Source organism: Lycorma delicatula, chromosome 1 (assembly GCF_047948215.1).
Source record: "Lycorma delicatula isolate Av1 chromosome 1, ASM4794821v1, whole genome shotgun sequence".
In the NCBI taxonomy this organism is placed as follows: domain Eukaryota; kingdom Metazoa; phylum Arthropoda; class Insecta; order Hemiptera; family Fulgoridae; genus Lycorma; species Lycorma delicatula.
In genome coordinates, this window is record NC_134455.1 from 316,329,309 (window position 1) to 316,356,778 (window position 27,470).

The 27,470-nt window shown below is 28.1% G+C and overlaps 2 protein-coding genes across 4 annotated transcripts in view; one reads left to right on the forward strand and one right to left on the reverse strand.

Moving 5' to 3' along the window:
- Positions 1-17,401, forward strand: part of blo (bloated) — a 230,586-nt gene extending 213,185 nt beyond the window's left edge. For 2 of the 3 annotated variants that reach the window (XM_075381970.1, XM_075381971.1), the window contains 4 exons: positions 3,929-4,069; positions 7,150-7,258; positions 9,627-9,814; positions 15,152-17,401. In XM_075381970.1, coding sequence (XP_075238085.1) covers positions 3,929-4,069; positions 7,150-7,258; positions 9,627-9,814; positions 15,152-15,484 — 771 coding nt within the window. In that variant the 3' untranslated portion in view covers positions 15,485-17,401. Of the gene's footprint in view, positions 1-3,928; positions 4,070-7,149; positions 7,259-9,626; positions 9,815-12,228; positions 12,303-15,151 lie in introns of all 3 variants that reach the window. The other variant, XM_075381972.1, reaches the window with a different exon arrangement.
- A 5,268-nt stretch (positions 17,402-22,669) lies between these two features.
- Positions 22,670-26,706, reverse strand: LOC142318349 (ubiquitin carboxyl-terminal hydrolase 2-like). The gene is made up of 3 exons (XM_075354938.1): positions 26,372-26,706; positions 25,178-25,527; positions 22,670-23,026 (listed from the first exon to the last, which is right to left on the reverse strand). Exons 1-3 carry the CDS (start codon positions 26,654-26,656, stop codon positions 22,681-22,683), a joined length of 981 nt encoding a protein of 326 aa, XP_075211053.1. The 5' UTR covers positions 26,657-26,706; the 3' UTR covers positions 22,670-22,680.
- Positions 26,707-27,470: the final 764 nt, after the last annotated feature.

The window sequence follows — 27,470 nt, forward strand, 5'->3', positions numbered from 1 at the left end:
TTTTACTTTCACTATTATCATATTATATTAAATTTTATCGTTGTTTGATATATTAAAATTCTTATCTGTATACAATTACAAAAGATAGTAAACTTCCTTTACAAACTGATGGTTTTAGAATGTTTGTACAATCTCAGTGAGTTAAGTCTTAATAATAACTATTTGTGAAGTAAGAATAATATCTTATAATTAAAGCCATGTTTAATTTACCAGTTCCTGTTGATTACTGATTTTTAGTAGTGCAATTCTAACTGAAGTTTCCATGCAGCTGAGTAACTAAATAGTTTTGGTATTTTTTCTAATGTCTTGTACTAGAAGTTTTTTCTTATCTCAAGTTATATCTGCATTGAAATAAACTAAAGAAAACAAGGAAAAATTTACTTTTGTGAAATAAGATCGTATTAAATATTTTTATACACAATCATCATTGAATTTAGTGCATTTTACATATTGTTTCACTAGTTTCTTTATTCCACCTTCAAAAAATTTCCTCATGAGCGATTTCAGTCCTTCAGTATAATCATTTTTTCATTATATTTCATTTTAAAATAACTGTGATTTATTTTATTTTGCTTTTTACAAATTTCACAATACAGAAAAGCATATAAAAATAACAAGCCACTACTTAATTAAACTGTCAGATCCAAATGAGTCTTCTCTCTAGCAGTAATGGTATCAACTCAGTTTACATGGTTGAAATAGATCCTTAACATTATTATGGATATAGAAACATGTTTCATAGTCATTTTTTCCAACACCCATCCTTGCTCTACAGCTTCTGTAGGTGTTAAGTATCCTATTAGAAAAATATTTTTCTTCTTATTTGTATATTTTTTGGTAAAATTAATATTTAGAAAAATATTGTAGTTTAACCATAAACTTCATTGTTCATAAAAAGCATTATGTTTATTTTTACCAGTTATATTGTATTTTGATTCTGCTTTACTATATCAGATACTTATAGATTATTATTTATCCAAGACCCCCTCCCCCTTTTAAGTTGTGACCTCTTTATTAAATAACTGACTACATAAGTTTGTAGGTGTGAAAACCAAGGTTATGTCAAATCTAAATGGAATTTAGATTCAAGGAAAACTTGTATGTTTAATAATAACTTAAGTTATTATTGAGTTCATCAACATTGTAATTGATTTAAACAGACTTTTTTTATTATTTCTGTTATTTTTCATGTACGTTTTTTAAGTTATACTTCAATTAATGAATTCTTATTTCATGTGTAATGTTGTAGTCTCTTTTTAATTAAGTGTATTCATAACACTTTCTTACCTTACTCCAGATTGTTTTTCATCTAGCCCTGTAATAAGTATTTTAGTAGTTTCCTTCTCGTTGACAATAATGGCATCAACTCGGTTATGGTTATATGAATAAGACAGATCCTTTACTACCCATTACATAATCATATGTATAGCAACATGCTTCATGGGCAATTTCCTTGACATCATCACTTCACCTTCTATTATTCAAACTACACGTTTAATTCCTGCCCTTGCTATTGAATTACACATGTTCATCAGTTAGTTTTCCTCCATGGTAGCTTCCATGACTGCATTATCACCTTGACTTTTCACCTTGCAAGAAGTTGGGAATTACTAAATTAAGATTTGAACTGTTTCCAGTCTTGTATATAAGCTTAATTCAATGAGATTATTTACTTTCATAGATCTAAACAGATAATTTCTGTTAGGTGTACATTTAAAGTAATTTAGTTTAACTTACAGAAAACTCAGTAACGTTTGCTGTAAGTTAAACAGTTTGTCTGTTTAGTCTTCTTCACAAAATCAATATATTAACTATTGATCTTTGATCCACTGTTATGGCCTTAATGTCAAGGGTAAATGCCAGTATCTTGATGTCTACTCTCTCTCTCTCTCTGTCTCTCTCTCACTCTCTCTCTCTATCTCTCTTTTTTTTTCCCTGTTTAGCCTCCAGTAACTACCATTTAGATAATTCTTCAGAGGATGAATGAGGATGATATGTATGACTGTAAATGAAGTGTAGTCTTTCTCAGTTTGATCATTCTTGAGATGTGTGGTTAATTGAAACCCAACCACCAAAGAACACCGGTATCCACAATCTAGTATTCAAATCCATGTAAAGATAACTGGCTTTACTAGGACTTGAACATTGTAACTCTCGACTTTCCAAATCAGCTGATTTGGGAAGACGCGTTAACCACTAGACCAACCCGATGGGATATCTTGATGTCTACTGTAATTCTATAAGTTCACTCCATACTCTGTGATATGCTTACTGATCATCCAATAATTTTCATTTTATCCATGTGTGTCACAATTCTTTTCAGTCACTATTTATAGGCCAATTTTTGTTAAACTCTTAACCACTTCAGAATTACAAACAATGAATAAGTTTATCTGGCCAGAGAAGCTTATATTAATCTGATCTCCGGATATCATACGATCTGTTCTGAGTGTGCAGTGTTAGCTTTGTGATACCATAGTTGAAATCTATCTGATAAGGATAATCATAGGTTATTGTTAACAACAAGCTTTGGATAACTGCTTTGAAATCATCACCCTTTAATCTGTGTGTGATTTGGGCCTACCTACATAGTCAGAATTTCTCATGTTTGGTAGCCCTCCCATATGCCAGTAACTGACTATCATATAAATAAATACTCATCACATTTTTCTTAATTGTAAAAGTTGTATAGTATTGCAGTGCACTGTTATTACATTGCAAAACTATAAGTGAGAAGTATTCCATAAAATTTTTTTTTTCTGATAAATTTATCAGTCAAAACTGATAAATTTTTAAATCTGATTGCTGGGTTACATAATTATAATTTTACCAGTGTTTTTATTGGTATTTGTCCTTAATTCAAGTTGATGCTGTTTTAAATTCCAATTCATATTTTTATTTTTATTTAATACTTTTTTTTTTCATCTTTTATGACCACTTTTTAGTCAGTCCATTATCCAATTCTCTTTGAAGGGACTGTTCGGGCTTTGCAGTCCTCCTATTACTTTTTCATGTGTTCTGATCTCTATGCCTTTCTGGTGTTGAAAATGTTCATGTTGTGAGTTTCTTTCTTGTGAGTGTGAAGCAAGTATTTTTGTCCTTGATTTTTTCGTTTAATTTATCTGCATCCTGTCTTGGTGTATTTCAAGTCAAAATTTTACTCTACCAACTGTTTCAGAAGTCTTGAATCTTGCATCCTCATGATGTGTCCAAAGAATCCTAGTCTTCTCTTACGCTAGTTATCAGCGATGGGTTCTAACTTTACATGACTTTGTTGAGTACAATCCACCACTGCCCATCATTTTGCTACTTTTTGTTGATGGAGGTTCTTCCAATTCTTCTTTTGATTTTCTGAAGTCTGTTGGTCTTTTTGATTGTTCGTTGAAGATTATTTCTGCTGCAATGTGGCTTCCGCTTTTTTAACTCTGTTGTAATGTCTTATTTTTGCATTTATGTATAGATATTTTTTAGTGTAGGTGTACCAAGTTAATTTTTGTGCTGTAGCTAATTTGTTTGTTTTTATTTGAATTGAGGTTTGTTTTGGTTGTTTGTTATTATTTGTTCAAAGTATTTAAATTGCTTTACTATTTTGACTTTATTACCATTTATGTTTACTTTGTGTTGGATTTTGGGGCATAATTTCTGTCTTTTAGAATGATATTTTGAGGCCAATTTTATTTGCAATGTTTTGAAGTTCTAATATCTGTGTTTTAGCATCATCGATGTCATTTGCTAGCAGCTCCAAGTTGTTGGCAAAACCAAGTCAGTTTGTTTTGATTTTTTGGCCTATTTTTATTTATTTCAATACCTTTTATTACAATTAGGAAAGAACATAATTTACTTGTTTAATGAAAAATGTCATTGTATTGAATATAAATAAATACAGAATTCTCCCATTTTTAAAGTTGTTTATTTTTTTTTATAACAGGACAGGAAAGTTACAACACCATTACCTGAAGAAGAAACACTTGATTACCAAACAGATAGACCGTACAGTTCAAAGACACTTCGGTTTTTTGGTGACAGTGACAAAGAAAGTATTCAGTCTAGTAATATTACACATTTACAGGTAACAGCCATACCTTGTATGTATTTTTTATTACATGTATTTATAAATACTATTGCAGAAATATTCTCTTAATGATTTATTTATTAATTGTTTAAGCAATGTAAGGTAATACCTAGCCATTTGTTTTGCATATACTGGATAAAAGTGCACTAATCTCAAATTTGTTTAACTATTCCGATAGAAAGAAAAAACAAAATCACCTTTTTACACCCACTAACACTATAGTTACTGTGTCGTTGCAGTGTATTTTATAGAGTAGTGATGAAAAGTAAAAAAAATATATAAATATTTCACAACCCCCCAACCTCAACCCAATGAAACCTAGCTAACTATTTAGCCAACCTAATAAAACTATTTAGCTGCGTTGACAGCGACAGGTATGAAAATTCCTGTATGAAGTATACAAACATCAGCTACTTACATTTGTTTACTAAGAAGGGAGTGGAGTGAGGGATGCTTACATATATGCAAGATTCCATGATCCATCAGTTGGATAAAGTGTAGAATCAGTGGGATTAAAAATCTAGAACAAAGTATACTATTCCTCAGCATGCCTACTTAAGAGTTAAAAACATTATGAATTATTCGGTTTCATTTTAGGGTTTTGTAGACTGATTACTACCGTGATAAATAATTCTGTGTCAAAAATTTAACAGAACCCCTATTACTTCCCTTCTGCATTAGGATGTCATTAACTTCTAGCCTGACATCACAGTATTAGTATTGCTATAGTAGCCATCTTCTAAAATCCTACAAGTAGTCAGCCTACTAGTTTGCCCCTCTGGGTTTAATTCCTCTCATCTGTCATCGATTGAATTTTGCTTCAGAAAAATATTATATCACAGATCTGTCTTTTAAGTCAATGTTAATAGATATCAACCACCCCAAAAGTCACATATTTTACTCCTGTGTGGATTCTGTAAAAGAACATAAACCAAAAATGAATAAAAAAATCAATGTATTTAATTGATGTGATTAACAGAAGTAATAGTGGTAATACACAAGCTTTATCTTTAGCAGGAGTCTAGTTATATGGTTTATAAATCAGCTGGATAATCCTTCACAAAATCCTCTGGAGAATGAGAAAAATCTGAGCTTAATCATTTTTTTTTTTGTCTTCAGTCATTTGACTGGTTTGATGCAGCTCTCCAAGATTCCCTATTTAGTGCTAGTCGTTTCATTTCAGTATACCCTCTACATCCTACATCCCTAACAATTTGTTTTACATATTCCAAATGTGGCCTGCCTACACAATTTTTCCCTTCTACCTGTCCTTCCAATATTAAAGCGACTATTCCAGGATGCCTTAGTATGTGGCCTATAAGTCTGTCTCTTCTTTTAACTATATTTTTCCAAATGCTTCTTTCTTCATCTATTTGCCGCAATACCTCTTCATTTGTCACTTTATCCACCCATCTGATTTTTAACATTCTCCTATAGCACCACATTTCAAAAGCTTCTAATCTTTTCTTCTCAGATACTCCGATTGTCCAAGTTTCACTTCCATATAAAGCGACACTCCAAACATATACTTTCAAAAATCTTTTCCAGACATTTAAATTAATTTTTGATGTAAACAAATTATAGCAGCTATTACAACAAATTATGCAGCTTAATCATAAGCTGCATATATTTAAGCTGGTCAATAAAAAATTGCTAATATGTTACTCCATCCTGCATAAAAATCCTTGAATTCTCAAGAGGATTTTGTTTGCTATTCAGTGGCTGTCCCAGTTTCTGAAATGCCTATCAGGTAGGACGAGATCTTCTAATTCTTCTTATAATACAAATAGATACTGAAAGATGCATAGAAAGAGGTTCTGCTCCTATTCAAGAAGGTAAATTTTTTCCACTCCCATTTTTCATTGCTAAGTGATTGATTGTGACTCTTGTGCTTACATTGTAAAGCTTGATAGTTTGTAGCTTTTTCCGATCCTCTTTCCTACCTGTGGTGAGGGATGCATATAAGGGGAGGGATTTTTCTATAAGAAACTGACTATATGATAATTGAAAGGGAAGAATTTGATACAGGAAAGTTTGTTGTAAGTTATGGGCAGGGATTAATGTGTGTATGGATGTTATTTTCCTGAAGTCAGAAATACCAGTTTAATGAGGTAACTTAATTATAAATTAAAATCAAACTCAATTAACAAGTATATAATGAAAAAGAAATAATGTCCATATTTTTTTTCTTTCTTTCTTTATAGTAAAATATAACTAACTATTTATCCATTTGCACTCATAAGTGTAATAATAACATTAAATGAAAGTATTAAACATTATTATATATATTATAGTAATAAACATCTGTATAATAAGGCTTCATTGCCAGTAAGTTAGTCATAAACAGGTTTATAAGTTGAACTTGAAACTAATGATTCTGTTTTAAATGAATTTTTACTATAAATACTAGCAAAGAAAATTAAAGTAAGTTCTTATACCTTTAAAATCTCATTACAGAATTTTTTTAAAAACAGCCAATTTCTAAACCATATTTCAACCCAGTTGAAAGGTATGAAACAAAAAAAAATCCTAAAACCAAATGTGTATTTCTAATTTAATGCACTAATAAAATTTTCATCTTTCCAATTAAAAAACAACTTACAATATATTAAGTCATTATAACAACAACATTGTTTTCACTAATGAAAACTGCCAATTTAACTAACTGCTTAATGCAACACACAAAGGAAAAATTAAAGATGCCAATTTTTTTTTTTATAGAAATGAATTTTATAGCATGTGAAAAATGCAATCTGATCTTAAATTAAACCCAGAATCTTCTAGATAAAAGGCTGAGATTGAGGTCAAAAGGTTCATACTTAATTTGATTCAGTCCAACGATGAATTTTTAAAATATCAAACAAAGAAAAATTGGATTTTGTTTTATTCTTGCAGTAGAGAAAATTTTAATTTATCACAGAAAATTTAGTTTTAAAGAACACTTCTCTTCTGCTGACTGTACACTTTATTATATGAAGTGAAAATTATATTTGTAATTTCTGCTGACTTCTTCTATACTGTTGCATAAGTTATTTTATTTATTTTATGGTGTAAAATACTATCTTTAATAATTACAGGCAAGAAATTCTCATGTGAGACCCCCTCCTGATAGTTCTGCAGAGAGTACACTTGAAGATGAGAGTGGTCATTCACAGAAAAGTGTTGTTTATTTGCATGCAGCAGCCGGTAAGTTTTATAGATCTGATTTATGGAGATAAAAATCTGACGTACTTATTAAATCTATGCAGTATAAAAAATATCTGAAAAATTATCTGTAAGTCTTTTATTTTAATGATGAAAATAATGGTGATGGATGGAGAGTGATAAAATAATAGACACCAGCTGAGAATTAAGAACAAGACCAGTTTGATAGGAAGGTAATACAGTGGTCACTTGCATTCTAACCAGGTAATTAAGAATTTACAAATTTCCCTTGCATTTTTATTTGAATAAATCTTTATAAAAAAAGTCTATTCTATCATGTAATTAACTATTTAAAAAATATATAATCAGTTATTGGTAATAATAATTTGTTATTTTATTTATAAAATGATAACAGGTAAACAATAATAATTAAGAGATAGTTGTAGATCAAAAGATTTGTATTTTTTTTTTTTAATGATAAATGTAGCAGTATGATATATCTTCTGTTCTTTGGTAGATCCTCCTCAGATTGAAAATTGAAATCACACATAACATAATATGACATTTTTCCCAGTCTAGTCAAGATTTCTTCCCTAGATTTTTGTTTTACTTTCAAATAATTCCATAGAAAACAATTACACATAGATTAGGGATCTTTCCAGATAAATAATATCCTCTTTAGAAATTAGTAGTTTTGAAAAAAGGTATCATTAAGTCTCTAAAATCATGCAACATAGCGTGATCATTGTGAAGCTATATTGTATGAGAAAAACAACATGTTATACAACCTATAAGAAATGTTTGAATCATGTTTAAATTAGATGTTAGAATAATCATCATATCTTATCTTTTGCAATGTTTGAAAAAGAGTAGGATTGTTACACCAGTAGAAAAAAGGCACACTGGACAGTACCTTATTCACTATGAAAGGATTGTTCATGCGGTTATCTGAGATTTTCAGCTGATGTTTATTAATGATACCACTTGATCGAAAACATCATTCATCCTTCATTGTTGGAAAACAACCCACAAGTAATTAACCATCTCATCTTCTACATATGACAAAATTCCTCAAAAAAGTTGAACTGTTTTCAAGATCAAGAGGTTTTAACTCTTATAAGGTTTGAATTTTATAAGGATCTAAACCTAAATCATGGAGCAAAATCTTTTTTACAATAGTTGTTTTACTTCCTTAAATGTCATTTAGCAGAATGGTTAAAACTCCTGTAGATTGTTATATTAAGGTTAATTTCAAGAAAAAATTGAGTATAAGCTACTTTTCTTTCACCTCATGGATTATTTACTAAATCATATCCTGTTGCTTTAAGTTATAATCTATGTTTTGATGGAATGAGCAGTAAGCAAGCAGCCATGATATTCAAAATTGCAATGAATTTCGAAATCTGCATAAAATTAAAAACTAATATAATTAGATTTAAAATTATTTAACTGTTGAAAATAAAATAATTTTCATAAAAACATGGTACAGTACATGGAGCAGCTAGTAGTAATCTATGAATTGTTATAATCCACAATGATTGTCTTGTAATTTGTTATAATTTCATCCATGACACTCACTCAGCAATATTTTAAATTGTGCTTTATTAGACACAAGTTAAATAAATTTTAAAAACATTTTTGAAAGATTACTTCAAAAGTTTTTTTTGGTAAGAACTCAGTGTCACTAAGAGTAGTAGTTTTGAAGTAAGCTTTTAAAAATATTTAGTTGAGTTTGTGGTTGCTAAAAGTATGTGGTTTTAAACTGATTAAATTGTTCTTATAGCATTAATACTATGAATACTGATACTATTAGATATCTGTGTCAGAAATTCTGAAAAAGAATACAGAAGTCTACATGTAGGAGGTAAAGGTGTCACTCAATCATGATTAACAAACTCATAAAAATCTTTGTGCGAGTACAAGCAGCCTCTACAGCTTGCAAAGAGGTTATTCTTATCGTTCGAATTTTTGTGACAGCTACGTAAAATAAGTAGGTGACTGTGTAATCTTTATATAGAATCGTTTTTCCATTTTTATGTTTATATTTTACCAACCAAAAAGAAGTCAGTTTTAAAAGAGCCCTATTATTTATCAGATTGAGTGAAGAGAGAAAAAGCTTACACAAATGATAATTTTATTAAAATCAGGTAGTATTTAATCACACAATATACTGTTTCAAGTAAAATATGTTTAAAGTATTAATTATAAGAAAAATAATAACCTTAAATTTAACAAACTGTCATGTAAAATAAATAATTAAATAATAAAATTGATACTTAATAATAAAAATAAATTGATACATAAAAAATAAATAAAATAAAATAATTGTTATTTTTTAAATATAAATATAAATTAATATTTTATCATTCATTATACATTTATATATATGTACACTTTTTTTTATTATTAGTTGGTGATATTCCTGGATCCAGAAAGTTACATAGGTCACAATTATCCAATGGAAGAAGAGCATTGAGTCGAGAAGAACTATCCAGTAATGCTTCCACTACAACATTTGTACCACATACTAGAACTCTATCAAGATCAATATCAGTTCTTGCTCCATGGAAGCCTAGACATCCTCGTGATGGAATAGAGGTAATACATGCTTGGATTTGACAGCAGTCATTACACGTTTTACATTTGTATTAATGCAAATTACAGTGAATAAGTTTTAATACATTTGTATAAAGCATTATTTTATACCATGTCTTCACACAAAACAATAACACTTCAATTTTATAAAAACAGATCAGATATGCACTTTTAAGCTCCAAAAATATTTTGATCTGTATAACTGTAAATTCAGATATTTTAAACTATGCCGTACAAAACATACAATATTGCTGATAGGATGAATGAAAAATTGTGAAAAGAAAAACATGGAATGAAGAAGCAGAACATTCCCAAGTGTCCTTTAAGTTACAGTTAAATATTTAGTTAAGTAAAATATTTCTCTTCTGGGTTTTGTACAATCTCCTGTTACACTTTCTTGATAATTCCTAGGTTTATAACTATTTGATAAGAATATATTTATGTCTAAGTTTTTATGATGGAGATGTTGAGAGTATTGTTTAGTTAAGTAAATTACAAACTGTAGGTGTAAGTCATTGCATAGAGTTTTATTTTGATTATATGAAGGTGTGTTTGTCATTAGTCTATTGAGTTAGAACCAGAGCAGAATGCAAGCAAGCTAAGATAAAGCATTCAGAAGATATAAAAATTTGATAGACATGAAACCTCCACATTGGTTACAATAAGTGTTCAAATATTCATAACCAGTTAATTAGTAGAAAATAGTTAGTAGAGGTCTTAGATATAAAAAAAGAACAATACTTAAATATCATGAAAGTCGGTTAGTACATTTGGACTTTGTTAATTTATAGGTGAAGGAAATGACGAGAATTTTTAATTAATGAAAACTTTGAAACATTGAAGTCTTCATAAAAATCTGACAAAGTAATATTATTTATGTGTTAGGAATATTGTATCAATAATAAATAAATAAAAAGAAGCTACAAAATTTAATTAAATTTTTTATATATTTACTAAAAAGATTTATTTTAAGAAAATCATAAGAGAAACAAATGATTAATGATAACTTCTTATATGTACTATTGATATTTAAAATTTTATTTTTAATTTCTTTCCTGCCATATCAATAATTGTCATGTTTTTTCTTTAGAAGTTAGCATTTTGTTCTATACATGTATATTTTTGAATTAAATGATGGACATAGAAAAATAATTTATATCAAAATTAAAATAACCTTTTTTCTCTATCTAGAATATTCTCAAGGAACATAATAACTTGTTCATTTCTCTCAGTTTTTATTGAATATATCCTCCTCTCCTGCTAATTTTTTTTTCTGTTTTCTTAGTCAAATAACCCTCTAAAAAACAATTTGTTTTTTAATGAAAAATCGCTGTATCCAAGAAATCACATGTCCTGTGTGCTGACAAACATGATGCAGGCAGTATATTTATAATACAAAATAAATGTATACAATAATGGTTAACAAATATCACATTAATAAGTGAATAAAAAAATTTAATTCAAGACCTAAATAATTTTTTTTAAATAAATATGAAAAAACATTGATGAAAAAAACAAAATTTAAAAACCACAAATACACTGTTCACTAACAACTACATGCTGTATTGTAACAAATAAAAATTCACCACTTGTCCTACTGATGTATATAATGCAGGAAATTCAAAGGGCCAAACAGAAACATTGAATTTATGAAAAAGTTTTTTATTTCCAAAGTTTAAATAAAATTTAATTATATAATAAAGACATAACTGAATTATTCCTCCCAGCAATATGGTTAAATTAAACAACAGGTTTTATTCTTGTAATGAAATGTATTTATTGTAATTGAAATGTAGAACTTCTGATATCACACATTATTTTCACAATTTTACATTCATTTTCATTGTGATTCATGTTTTAGAATGTGTACATTTTCTGGAAATGCTGTTATAAAAAACTATACACAACAAAATTTAGTTTGAAATGTGTGGTATACAGTGTTTATAAGATCACCTGTTTACTCCAAAATATGAAAAATAACTTAATTTGTTTTAGATCTTGTTGATAGATGTGTCTTCTGTTCATTAATATGTAGTAAACATGTATACAAGCAGTGCATGTGTATATTTATATATTTTTATGAGTTTCTACATGAGAGCCATTTTTTAAAAAGTAACAAAAAATATACAAGACACTGATAGCATTAAAACACATCTGGTCCTCAGTCATGTCAAATTTCTACATATAAACAATTGCTTAATTTCTTCATTAACCTGACCTGATGTTAATATTAATAATCAACATAGAACATGTTCTTAATTTAATTTGATTTTCAGCTAACTGATTATATTTTTTTTTTTATTTTAAGAATTAGAAACTATTTTAACATCTTGAAAGTTTAGTGAGAATCTAAAAAGTATAATTTGATTTAAGAATTTTTCTTTTCTTTTTAACTGTTATTTTATTGGACTTTTCAGGATCTACCTGTGCAAGAAATTTTTTATCCTGATGTCAGCATTATATTAAAACAATAACATAATATTGTAGTAAGGTAGTAAAGTCAAACTTTAAGTCATGAATGACATACAACTATTTATTTCACAAAGCACACTTTTTGCACTTTTCGGTGTATAAGTTACAAGACACTCATTGATATTCAGATTGCATATACATAATACATAGGTATAGAGATGCACAGTAGATTCTATTTATCAAATTGAAAGCAGTGAACTACGTTAAAAAGTATACTGCTTCCGTGTCCTAATGTTGTTTTTGATTTTATGTTTTTACTTTTCTGTTTTAGATTTTTTTTAAATTGTATCTCTTCAATTTACCTCTCTTTCAGTTGTTTCAAACATAAGCTTCTCAAGGTTCTTGCAACTGCTTAATAGAATTTGCATGAATTTATCACTTAACATTTAGTAAATTAACAAGCTATTATTCACCACATACATCTAACTTCTAGCAAAATTCCTTTTGTCAAATTCAAAAACTTATGTTATCTTTTTAGGGACTTGTATTAAATAAAAAATAATGCTATGGTTCAATGTTATAACTGATTAGAAAGTAATGTTTTCATCTCTTTTTATTGTCTGTTTATTGTTTTGCAAGGTTTGTAATGTCATACAACAAGGTTTTATGTCTTTTATAGTATTTTAAGAAATTCAGAACAGACTTTTATTAATAAAAAAGCTCTGAAATAATTATCAGTATGATTTTATAAATAATTTAAACATAACATCCCTAAATTACTGATTTGTACCATAATAATTAGGTTCCATAATCAGGTTATAAACAACCTTATGTAACAATTTCCTAAAAATTATTAATTCACCAATGCAAGATATCTTTCAAAACTTTTACATCAGCTTCACTCTTTAATTTTAATTTACAAAAAATATATTTTATTAATACAAATAATATTTTTTGTTTAAAATAACTTTTAGTTCTAAACCCATTATTATTTGAGTCCAGTTGGTTAGTTTAAGTGATATAAAATACATTACTAGCTAATCTTTGTTGTTCATCTTGGACAATTCATAGATAAGTTTTTTTATAATACAAGTAGAAATCTTTTTCTCTGCTTCATAACAAGTTTTTTCTTGTGTTTTACCTTTATATTTATATTTAAATGTAATTCCTTTAATCTATTGATGAACAATTATCAAAATGCATATTTAGTTATAGTTTTTCACTTTTTTAAAAATGGTTTTGAGCATTTCTCTTATATTAATAATATTAATTAGTAATAATCTTTGTTTCACTATTTATATTTTAAACAGTAAGTTGTAAATAAAAATATATTAAAACAAAAATAAGGTCATCAATCTCTTTATCTTGTTATCACATAACTGAAGAAGAATTTTGACCTAAAAATTAGTTTTTTCATATAAGACTTTTCATTATAGTAGAATTTACCCACAGATGAGCTATGTAAAATTTTAACAGTTCAGTTCATTTTCCTTAGTGAAACTCATGCCATACTGTATTTGCCTTAAAACTAACCTCTAACTTTGCTATAAAAAAGACTTTCTGTTCAAAAAGAATCATTTATTAATTTTATTAATAAACATGAACTATATATATCTTGAATGTCTTGTGCAATATTATGTGTAATGTTGATAAGTAATTTCAGAATAACTACCTCTTCTGGAGGAAAAAATAAGTGTATTTATGATTTCCTCCACTGTAGCGTTACTTTTATCGTAAATTTGATTTCAAATGCTAGTTCTTTATGCATATATTAAACATTGTTTTCAAATTTTCATTTGAAAATACTGAGAAAATATCACATCTTATTCAAAGTCAGCTGAGGTTAGATATGCTGAAGTCTGCAGTTTTTTTATTACTTATTTTCAAGATTTATTTAAACAGAAAGTTGTACTTACGAATAGTGAAATAGAATTTTTGTATCTTATGAAAAAGGTATTCTGCTGAATAACTGCTGAATGAAGTTCTTACAAACCTTCTAGATGAAACTTTAACCATTCAAGATGAATATTATTCTAAGTTATAAATTCTATAATTATATTCCATTTATTTTTTATTATATGTATATTATAAGAAAATTATTTAAAAGTTTCATTTCCTGTTTGTTTGGGTTCTTCAGTTTTTTTAACCATACTTTGTTACAATACTGCAGCTACACATTTTCTTTGATTTTTTTAAGTTTATTATATGTATAATTTTACTGACCTTAGTTCCCTGCATCATTAAGTATTTTTTTAGTATTTTATCATAACTGTACTAAGAAATTATTTTTTTATACTTTATATAAATCATTTTAAAGAAATTATAATGAATCTCAATTGAAAAATGTATTGAAATAATTTAGATATGAGTTTTCATCTTTAATATAGTTAAAAAACAAGTACTCATCTTCATAATGTTCTTAATTTGTTATGCATCAATTTTTTAATTGGAATTAAAAAGAAAACAATTCATTATTTTTCTATTTAGCATTGTCTGTAATTGACTTATTAATTCACTTTAAAGTTTAATAGTTGCCATTATTCTTTATAACAAAAATTAATAAGCATAAAAAAAGTGAAATTATAAACCACTTAATTATATAATAAATATAAATTTAATTCTCTAAGTGACATAGCCTGAAAATATATATTTATAATCAATTAAGAACAGTTCTTATAAGTATTTTGTAGATATTTTTGGGTGATTACAAAGCCATACAATGTATTTTTTGTTTTCACAATCTTACAAATACTTAAAAGGTCATAAAATAGTCAAAATTCTTCCATTTTACCACACAACAACTCTAAATTAAGAATAGTAAGAAAACATAAATGGAAATCTGTGCTGATATTTTTATTATTTGTAAGCTCTCAGAAGTACATATTAAGTTACAAACAAATTAAAAATATGGTATCTTTATTTTTACAGATAAATTATAACGATGTCGGAAAACCACCTAGAGGTCCTGTTAAAACGACAACAAAGACTCCTAGCAAACCTGAAAAGAAGAAACAAAAGGAAGCAACACTTAGTAGAAGAGGATCTGATGAATCAAAGAAATCAGAGAGTGTTTACAGTCAAGAATCTTTAAACAGTAGACGGAAAAATCACCAACAGTATAATATGGACACTGTTGATCATAGTAATACTAATTCACTTCACAGAAAAGTTAAAAAAACTAATTCTGAAACTGATTTAACAAAATCTACATCTACACATGGTGACACAAGAACATCCGGATGGTTCAGAAGTAGAAAGTAACAAGTTAGTTTATAACTGACTTGAGTAATATTTTTTAATATATTCAAATGTTGAAGTAACATTCAAATAATTTTTAAAAATCATTAATTATTGGATAGGAAAATTTACTTGTTTTTATTCATTATTTTTATTGTTTTTTCTTACTTTCTGAAACAACAATAAAAAAATTTAATGTGCATCACTAACAGTAAGAGAACACTCAATTATTTTGATCCTTGTAGCATTATTTGGATCTGAATCAATAGATGGTTAGATACATTTTTGTGGAGGTAATTCTTTATTTTTATTGGTGTTATTAAAATAATGTAACAGAAGCATTCTCTTTTGAAGGAAGAAATCTGTACAGTTGTTACAGTTCTGTTACAGTTACAGTTGTTGAATGTTACAGTTGTACATCTGTTACAGTTGTGAATGTGTACAGTTGTTATATGTACAAGAAAAATTTGATAAGTCTAGCAAACTTTGGTAGATCCCAACAACCTTCGCTCTGTAATATTCATTCTTAACAAGAAATTAAAAAACTACTTGAACATTATTTAGGAATAATCTGTGATATTGATAAAATTTTGATCTAATCTAATTATTTTTTATTATTTCCAGTGATTTTTTTTAAATATTTACACAGTATTCAATATGTGTACATTTGTTTGTACTCAAACTACATTTTTTCACTTATCAGTGAAAAAAGTAGTAAAAGTTAAAGAAAACATTTCATTAATTTTTCATCTTCGAAAATAATATGTTAACTACTAAAAATACATATACAATATTTTTTAATTGGAGTAGGGGAATCCAGTTTGTTTCCAATCATTCTCTTTAATTTCATTTACTGCTGCTTCTTCATTTACTGTAGCAGGACCATAACGCAAGCTCAGGAGCCTTAAGTTAAAGTATAAACATCAGCATTATAATACAGAATTAAATTATTTTTAATGATTTAAAATAGTGCTACCATAATGCAAGTTGCACTTTTATTTTTTTAAATGTATTTTCAAGCTGAGGACTTAGGCTTAAAGATTCTTTGGAACAATTTTTTTATTAAGTTTTGGATATTTTCTTCATTCTGAAATTTTCAAACCAAAACTTCAATTAATTTAACTTATATTATATTGTTTTTAATTATTTACTAGTTCTTGTTTTTAATTGCTTTTGATCGTAATTAATATAAATAAGTAGTTCAGTGAATTTTAGATCTCATACACGAATATAAATTTAGTAGCAGAAATCAGTTTAGCTTCACATTGTAATTAACTGCTAAACTCTATTTTGTAATAATTGATGTGCTTGGGACTACATATATATATATATTTTTTTATATATATATTTGTGTGTTGATGAGAGTAAATGTTGAAAAATCATAATACCTAGATGATTAGATAGGTTTGGATTTTTTTTAAACCTTCCAGTTGCTATTTATACATCTTTTATTAATATAATTTCATATTTCGACTCGCTTTCTATAGGGTCAGAATACAAAAATAATTATATGTTTCTTACCCAAGCTTCACAAAGGCTACTCAGATAAAATAAATGCTATTGATGGTACTAAATGACAATAACAAAACATAAAGTTTAAGTATAATTAATTAATTAATTGTCTAACGATTCATAAAGCATAATTTAATTTTAGGATCTGGTGCTAATAAATAATATCATTGTTGTTTTACATATAAAAAATAAAGTAAATAATGATAATAATACTATGGTTTTCATTTTAAGACAATCAATTGTTAATTACTGATAATTTGTTAATTTAGTTGTATAGTATAATATATAGGCAGGCCTATTATAAAATTATTAGACTTGTATATAATTTATATAATTCTGTTTTTAATATAATAATTTGCAACACTAAAATAAATACATATTATATTGAAAAAAAGTAATAATAAATCAAATTTTTTTCTTGTTGTTCAACATGTAATTTATTATTATTTTACCAACATTACAAATGAGATATCTCATACTTTTCAATCATTACTCGTTTCATTTTCATATATACACAGTATCAATTAGGTTCATTTACAGAATTATTGTTATGTAATCTAATCACATCAGCTACAAAAAAAAAGTCTTGCTAGACTAATTTACATTGGCAGTTAACCTCAGTAGTAAACAACTCATTTCAAAATCTTATTGACAAAATTAACTGCAGTATCACATGCTCTTGAAGAAAATGCTTTTGAAGTTTACTATAATTATTAAATATTCTTTGACATAATTGCTAATTCTATTTTCCTTTATCATACAAATAAATTAAGTTTTTGAAAAAAATGATTTATCAAATAATGCATATAAAAAGTAACAAGTAATAGTCAATTCTCTTTTAAGTTTTGATTTTCATAAATTAACATGAAATTAAAAACAAACAGCCAGCAGCCCTTAGGGACTTCTTCAAAAAGTATAAATTCAAAGTAGAATTGAATAGTACTATTCTTATTTTTTTAAACCAATTAAATTCAAGTTTTCAGTTTCTTGAGTAATAATGACATTTATTGATTGATTTCTGAGTTATGACCAAGTAATGATCAATGATAGAATCTTTACACTGCAAATTATGCACTCATAAAAAATTCCAGCATTTCATAGGAACTAATATAAATGTTTGTATAGACAGGTTTTGATAATCAAAACTACTGATAAGATGAAGGTCTTTGTAGAAAAACAATCCACAGACCTATTTCAATTACATGTAAGCAGAACGAATGTGCAGATTTAAATTAACTGACATATTAAGCAAAAAGAAATCGTTTTGAAGGTATTACTCGGAAGAAACTCCAGTCCTTTAACCAGATGTTGAAGTAAAGAAAAATGTGTGCTAAATAGATCTCACTGCAATTTACTGGAGATTATGAAAGAACAGAGAAATTCATTTTTCAACAACTTCTTCACCAGTATCATTGTGAAGGAAATTATTTTCTCATGAATATCACCACTAACACAAAGCCTTGAGTTCATAATTGTGATTCTGAAAGAAATCAGCTGTCAGTGGATTATCATTATTCTGATATTTTGGGTGTAAGAAAATTCAAAACAGTTCCCACAGCACAAAAAGTTTCAAAAGATTTAAAACTTGGAAAGATTAATGATTTCAAACGATTTTTTGAAATTTATAAAAGTCATCCATACTGAACACCTATCAATAAAAGCAAAATTGATTCATCAAGACACTAAGACTTCACTAACACTCAAGAAACTTTTTACATAGTGAATCTTTTTTGACTGCACCATTGTATTGGCAAGAGTGTACACCAACAGCAAAGACAGCAATGACCCTGAAATACACACTCGTTTCCCACCCTCATGTAGCCAAAATCAATAATCCTCAAGGTTGAATTTTTGTCAGGCACCAATTTTCAATTGCTGAGTGCAGTTGTAGATGGATCAAGGTAAACCAAAAAATTTCTTCATGGGAAGAATTGAAAAATAGATAATACAAATGAGTTGCATTAAATAACGATTATAGAGAAAAATAATGGAGATGATAGACTTGTATTAACTGTAGTGAAATAGAATAAAGTGATTTTGAGATCAGTTGCATTATATCCTTTTGTTTCAAACATATTAAACAAGAATGTAAACCTTAGTTATAAATCATCCCCACATTGTGCAGTCTATTTTTATTTTTCGTGTCTTATTTTACTTTTGCTTTTATGAATTTTGGGTAGAAGTGTGTCCATAAGTTTGTTGTCTTTCTGAGTTGTATAGGATAAAAATATAACATTTGAGTTTTTTCATAAATCTTTTACCATATAGATGTACTAATAAGTGAATCATGTTCTTACTAAAATAGAGGTTGGATTGTTTCAGCTGTGGTAATTACAGTATCATAGGTTTTCTGTATATTTGAACTAATATTTGTTTTTTACTTTTTGTTGTGAGGTCCAAGAAAATGTGTGTGTTCATATAAAGTTTTTTCATTTGGTCAAGTTTCGGCTTAGAATTTGAGAAGCATGATATTGTCAAATCATGTGCATGGAAATATGTTACCTTTGTGGACAAGATTTGGTTGTGTATGTATATGTTTGTCATTTTTTGATATTGTAGGACTTATATTAGGTTTTTTGGAATAAGAAAGCCTATACAAAGATTATCTTCTTGTTTTTATTTATTTATTAAAACAGAACTAATTCCCTCACCACCACTGCAATTCAGCCATGAAACTTGTAGGCAATCATGAAGAAATTAATTTACCTAGTCTGTTTACCTGTGCATCTCTTATTAGTTTTAGACCTTTCCAATTAGATGAATTACAACATATACATTTTAAAAGATAGGCTTCAGCATTATACAAACTCCTCCTCTCAAGAACCTCACATTTAACAATTAATGTAAATGCAATCATCACAGCTAGAAAATTTATATAGGATGCTACCTTGGGATAGACCTTAGTACAGACATGGTTCCAGATCAAATTACACCCAGCAATGTAGCTACTCTTACCCAAATGGATCAGATAATTTGAGAAGAATGTTTTGGCTTATAAGTCAGCATCTTCCCTACACTTTTTTCAGGATGCTTGTGCCAATTATGTGTTAGCTGTTACTGACTGTGGTTCTCAAAGGAACTGCAGTCCCTGTTGGAGACGCAAAGGTATTCGATAAATACCTTCTGTAAATGGTAGAAGCACTCCTTAGAAAGTGCATTAGCTTTATCATTCTAGGCCTTGATGTTCTAGCATTCAACATAACTCTAGCTTAGTGTGCACCAAGCATATAAATGGAGCCGGATAGCATTCATATACCAATTCAGAATTAAATCAATGTGAACTCAATGCTCCAAAAGTTGCCGACTAGCAGTGTTGATGGTATCAGTGTTTTTGCAACATACCATGAGTTGGCAGAACTTAAGAAGCTCTGTATTAGGTTTTTATAGTTTTTTATTGCCTAATAATCCTTTTATCCTCTTTGCAAGTGATTTCCTTGTTAATAATTCCTTTTGGTTGAGTTTTCCTTCAAAGTACATCAAGTACATCATTAAGTTTGGCTTCAATTAATTCTCTTATATGTCTGAAGCCTTCATCTTTTTTATCTACGGCTTTTACAAAAGTTTCATCAATTCTAGTTTGGTTTGAATCAGAGAAAGAAGAATTTTTTTGGATCCAACAAATATTGTGTATGAGACATTTTGATCAGTTGGTTTAATGAAGTTTTCTTTGGCCAACGTTTTTTTAACAAAATGATGTGTCACTACTATTCTATAAATAAAAAACAGCAATAGTTTAGGAATTCAAGTTCAAAGGCTCATTAATATACTATGACCTTCAAATCTCCAAATTTGTCAAACTGTACTTAAGAAACTTCAGAATGGCAACCATATTTCTATTCAGAATTCAGTCATTAAACCAGTGATATCAAAATATACACAAAAAGAACTCTTCATTTAATAAAACACTAAGAAAGCAGCCCTTCTTTTTCTGAAAGATGTAATGCTTGTTCTATATCTGCCAACAGATTCTACTCTTGCAATTTAGACCTAAGAAATTCAGCTTGCTGTTTTGAAGGTCTGAGTCACATGAGTCACATACCAAACCATTTGATTCATTTTTATAGATAAGGTAGGGTTCACAGAATATTTGAGGACTGTATATGGTATCACAAGTTTCAGACAGATCTAGATTTACATCAGTTGAACAGATATTCTATCTTATGTTCTTTGTTTTTTTGAATATTATTCAGTGTTTTAAGACAAGAGTAGGTTCATGCCACACAATAATGACAGTGACTAGAGCAAGACTAGAGTTGCATTACAGCTTATCCAATAAACATGAGAAGCACCAGTTTTTATTTTGATTTTACAACAAAAATAATACTTTTCTCACTTCTTTTGTTGTAGTTCTAGTACTTTAATGAAAAACTTCCACAAACATAAAACTTCAACTGGTGAATTTTTTAACAAGATCTACAGTAAAACTTGAATTTTGAAATTAATCTGCATTTAAAAACACACATAAAAAACACTAAAAAAAGAAAAGGCTGTCTCTACTGGAAGTGAACATAAACAAAGACAACATTCTAATACTCCTACTGCCAGTCTCCATGACATGAGTGGTAGCATCTCAGCCTTTCATCCAGAAGACCTGGTCAGGCATGACATTTTCAAATGCTACAAAATTGCAATTTCATTTCATGCAAGTAATACCTTATGGTGGATCTGAAGGCTAAAAAACAGTACCTCCACTGCTAACCTGGAGAGTTGCAAATTGTGACAGTGAAAGTACTAAATTATGACACGAGGATGGCAATTACTGATACAGTAACATAGAAATATTATGTGTTGTAGCATTTTTCATGGTTAATACTTTTCTTTTTCTTTTTAAGCTCTGGGTACACCATGCCAAGACGCTACCACTCTTAGATTATAAGAAAAATTAATAATAAAATGATAATTTGGTTCATGATACAAAAAACTGTTAATCAGTGTTATGCACATATTTCAGGCTTCATCTACGTATTATATACCAAATATGATATAATATAAATCGAATATAAATATAATAGATTATAATATATAGATTATCCTAGGGCTAATGACTAGGCAAAGGCTCAAAGTAAAACATAAAATTGGTTATAAATTTTGGCTTGGTATAAATTATTTTCATTCTACTGTGTCCACATGTGGACATTGAACAAATGAAGGCACATAATTCAGTATATCAAATCTCGTGATCACCTTTATAATATACTTGATTTTGATTGTCCCAAAGATTATTTTATTTATACAAAATTATTTCATATAAAAATGTAACTAAACTCAGCTGTAATGTATCTTATGACCGCAACCTGAATTCATGATACGAAGACAAAAAAATTCTCATCAAAAGCTTCAGCTGCATTCACAATGCTACTATAGCAGCACTATTCCTGTTCAAAGACCACAAAAATGTGGTTGAAAAAATTGTGTCTTAAAAATGTTCCATTTCATTATTTTAAATCTGGCTCAGTTTATTCTTGGTGCAGCAATTGTTTTGTAAAAGTTTAAAGCATTACTTATTTTCAAATATAGATTCCAATTTTATTTATTTAGAATCCCTCATATAATACTTTAATTGTTATTTACCATAAGAAAACATACAGAACTTTCTTATTTTATGTGGAAACCCTATATCTTAATTTAAATAAATTTAGTTTTAAAAAATACTCAAAAAATTTACATATTGAAAAAACTGTTTTATTTTGTCCTTTTTTATAATAAAATTACCTACTACTTTGTTCATAAAATAAAACATAGGCTTGTCCAGAAACTATCCTAGCTGGTGAGATCGGTGTTACAACCGAGTCATTATAGAGATACCAGTGGTTATTATATGGGTGTCGGCACATTGCTGTGTAATGTCCTGACTGAAGTGTGCCCGAATGATTTGATACAGAATACAAATCATATGTTGTAATCTGATTTCCAACTGATTCACTAAATTGTGATAAATCCATTCCTACAATTGGAAAGTCCACTGATTGTCCCAACTTGTTGCGAAATCTTTCATTAGGACCAAAACGTTTTAAATGTAGAACTAAAACTTTTGGAAATTTCTGGATAGAATACCTGTTAAAAAAAGATTATAATTATTTAATAGCAAAGTATTTATTTTATGTATTTTTACAATAGTACTAGAACTGAATAGTCCAAATTAAAATTGATTATAGAATGTATTTATTATGTTGACTACAATGTTAATGTCAAACCTTTTCTGGCACTGATGGGCATGACTATAAGAAAATGTAGATTGTGCATCAGCAGCAGTACTGATTATCATTTATTCCTATGTGAACCTATTTCATACATCTGTTATATAACAGATGTTCTTTTATTAAAAAAATTACATAAAATATTTTTTATTGTTTACTATTACACGGTTTAAATTGTGTAATAAATAATGTGATTACACAATTTTTGTTTTGCCCAGCATGACTTAGATATTAATTTTTCTACCATGACTTTTTTTATCATTATTAAAGATAACAAGATACTTCCAACAAATTACATTGATAAGTACACATTTGTAATTTTATTTGGGCAATTTTTTAAAATGACAAAAATTACATAAATTGATGAGTCATTCATTACCTGAAGCTATCAAACAAAAAACGGAAACCCAGATTATAAAAGGACAGAATTTTCTGTTCAAAATAAATGTAAAAAATGAAGCGATAATCCCAAGCAAAGTATGTTTCTTTGCTTACATTGAGCAATATACAGGAAATTACCTATTTTAAAGTTTGCTACAATGATTTATTAAAAGAAATTGGGAGGTTAGGTTTTTTACCATTGTATTTGTATATGTTTTGAAAATGAAAGAGTGAAGAATTCAGCATGACTTATTTGTAGTAGAATATTTTATGAAGAGCAAATGTTTAGTTATCTATTTGATAACGTTTTTGGTATCAAATTTAGAGAATCAGTTCAGCTCCAGACTACTCTGTTGTACATAAGAAAGTGAATTGATATAATATGAAGAGGGCTGGGACATTGAAAAAAGTTTTCACTCTCAAAATTAAAAAAACATGTGAAGGTTACTATACTCCAAAATTCAACTTATTTTAACAAGACATGCCTTAAATTTTTCTAATCACAAAACATTTGTATCCTGCCTTTTACCCACTTTAAAATTGTGCAGCAAATGAGTGGTTGTATAAAATCTACCAAAAAATTCAGAAGTTTATCATCATAACCAGTAGACTTGTCATTGTTCATTGATGAGATTTTCACACCTCTAAGTTTGTAACCTAGAAAATTATTAATTTTTGATCAAACAATATCCAGGAAATCTACTGAATGATGAGCAAATAAATAAATTTATTGTTTAGGATGCTAATAAACCAGTCAGCATTATTGGCCCCATTTTTTCATAAAAGAGCAGACATGCAATTAGTATTAATATACAGCAACATTTCAAGGATTTACAGATTTTCTGAACTTTTTTCTGTGTTACAGATTTTCTGTTTTTTTTTTTACAGAAAAACATTGCAGCTTGAAAAGTCATTGCAGCTTCAATTAGCAACAGTTTGCTTCAATAAGAATATGCTACAGCTCATTTTGTAAGATAGACCGTAGCAGATCTGTCTGCAAGAAACACTAGATAGCTATTTTCTTAGTTTGGTGATGAGCTGGCCTATAAAATCCCCTGACTTGTGTCTCCTAACTTTTCTAGCAGTAATATTTTAAAGAAAGGTGCACTTTTCTCTTAGCATGTCATCGTGACTGAGGAGTTCAGAGATCAGGATTAAACAAAAAATTGAAGGTGTTATAGAAATGCTCTAAAATTGTAAATAACACAGCTTTTTGTTTAATGACTAAAATGGCATATACAAATAAATTTGTAGTCTTCTAGAAGACATTTGTTTTCAAATAAAATTGAATGCCCAGTTTCATAATCCAAGATAAAGTTTTTTTTACAGTAAGATTAGTAATGTTTTGAAGGCATGTTAATTTATTTCTAAAATAGGAACTTTCTGTCAATCATTCTGACTACCAGTAAGAACCAAAAATATGAATTTTCCTTAGATTATATTTTAGTAAATTGTGAGTTTTACATTCTACGAAGGTCTGAGGTGTTTGCATCTACTGAAACTATCAGATTATATAATTTTCTATGATTTAATACTTGTTAGTTTTTAAATTTTGTTGGAATTTGAAATATTACAAACAAATATTTTTATATATTTATTAGATCTGCTATTATATGAATAGCTTTACCTCTTCGTACATCTGCGACGTATATTACACTTTGTGCACATTGGCATCTCATCTCCATCAAGTATTTCCTCTCTCATAAAATACTCAATACATTGAGTTAGTTGAATAGAATGCTGTGAATCAGTCCCTCGTGTTGCCAGAGGTATTGATAGATCCCAGAAAACTTCAAATGTTGTAGATTGGTGGCCGCAGCCTGAGAAACTTAATACTGACCGCAACTGCCCGACAAACAAGTCTACTATTTTGCTGTTTTCATATGATAAATATAAACGCCAACTTTCTCTTGCTTTTTGATTAGTTGGCATATCATCTGACAACTCTGATATTGATTTTCTTGTTTTATTTAGCACCTGCAATAATATCAGAAAATGTTTAAAAAGTGAATTTGACTATTTTTTGTTAATACAAAATTAAATTAAGGAAATAGTGATAATAGATATTAATCAATGAATGTTTCAGGTGTGGACCCCACACATTAGTTAGGAAAATATCACTTTGAACACAAATTTTCCTACCTCCTTGACAGAGTGGTAACATTTTGGCCTTTGACCTGGAGGTCCAGAAGTCCCAGGTTCAAATCTCAGTCAGACATGGAAATTTTTATACAGTAAAAAATTTCATTTCATATTCTTTCATGTACAAACTTCAAAAGGTTCTGTGATGAATTCATCAAGCCAAAAAAAAAACTGGTGATCACTGCAAGATTTTTTTTTTTATTAATTCTATTTTATCGAATTATTCAGTTTATTGGTATTAAAGACTGAGATAACTCTACTGATGTTTTGATGATGTAAATAATTTAATAATTACACTAATAACATGTTTTAAAATTATATATATATATATATATATACAAAAATTTATAATTATAAATTTATATGTTACAAAACTTTTTGTTGCAAGCCATTTAAAATGACTGAGAGATGACTTTATACTATAGGTTCCAGTGATCTTTTAAACTTTTGTAAAACTTTTTTAACAAAGTTATATTTCAAACACAATAGCACATATATTCTACCTTTAGTGGTAAGCAAGTGTTTCTAATGTAATATTAATAACATAGAAAGCTTTTTAAAAAATGTTCAATTTTACATTTATGAAATGAATTATCACACCTAGCCTTGTACAAGCTTTAACGTAACTCTTATTAGAAAAAAAAATAAACTTGAAAAAAATTTAAAACTAATAAATTACCTGGTTTACATCCTGATGTAAGCCTTCAAGTAAGTATCGTAAAAATTCTTGTGCATCCTGTTGATTGTATCCCATAAACCTAGGTGCGAATCTTTGAACTTGTGCCTTAAATGATGACGTGTTTGCTACCTGTTGATCTCCATGCCATAATTCTACAAGGAGATCGCTAAATGATTTTATAAGATCACCTCTAGATTCAGATCGAATATCTTTTAAAAATTGTTTAGATACCAGGTAATCACGTAACAAAACTGTGTTAGATAGGCACTGAACAATAGAGTTCATAAAACAAGTGTTGCCAATATTACGCAGACCTGTAAGTCCAGGAGTCAGCCTCCTAACCTGTAAACAAATAATAAATATTAATTTATAAACTTAGAAATAAAATAAAAATTTTGATTTAAATTTTAAACCACACATTTATTGTCTGGATCAATGGTAGTATTCCCACAACACAAGATGCTGTATTATTTTTAACCTTTTTTTTTGGATTGCTATTAATTCTTTCATCAAATATTTATTCATAAAAAATACAGTAATTATTCATCTCAATATATGTAAAGTAAAAGTAATCCTTGAAATTTTTTAAAAAAGAAAAATGTTTTGTTGTTTCTGTGGAGAAGGGTACAATAAAGTTTATCTTGTTAAGATTTTGTATATATTTTTCTAATTTATAATTATAATGAGCTTTTTTTATTCCAGACAAGTACCGGAGAGGCATGGAAGATTGGTGCCTTCTGGTTTGAGGCACAGCTGGAGTAGAATATTACATTAGCCCATGATTTATCTTCCTCCTACCATTCTGAGTGTTAATACTTTCTTGTGTAGTGATCCACAGATGTTCCAAGCAATGGGGGGATACACTAACTACAGATCAATAGAAACAACAGCTATGTATGTACCCCATTTCAACAAAGATGTGTTAATTTTCTGAAAGATAATAAATATTAAAATATACATATTATTAGAAAATATACACCCAAGCAACAACCGACAAACTTCAAAAATAGACAGAAGAATATTAGGAATAGCCATTAATTTCAAACTATCAACTCAAGAAAGAACTATTAAGATTTATATTAAGAATTATTTAGATTAA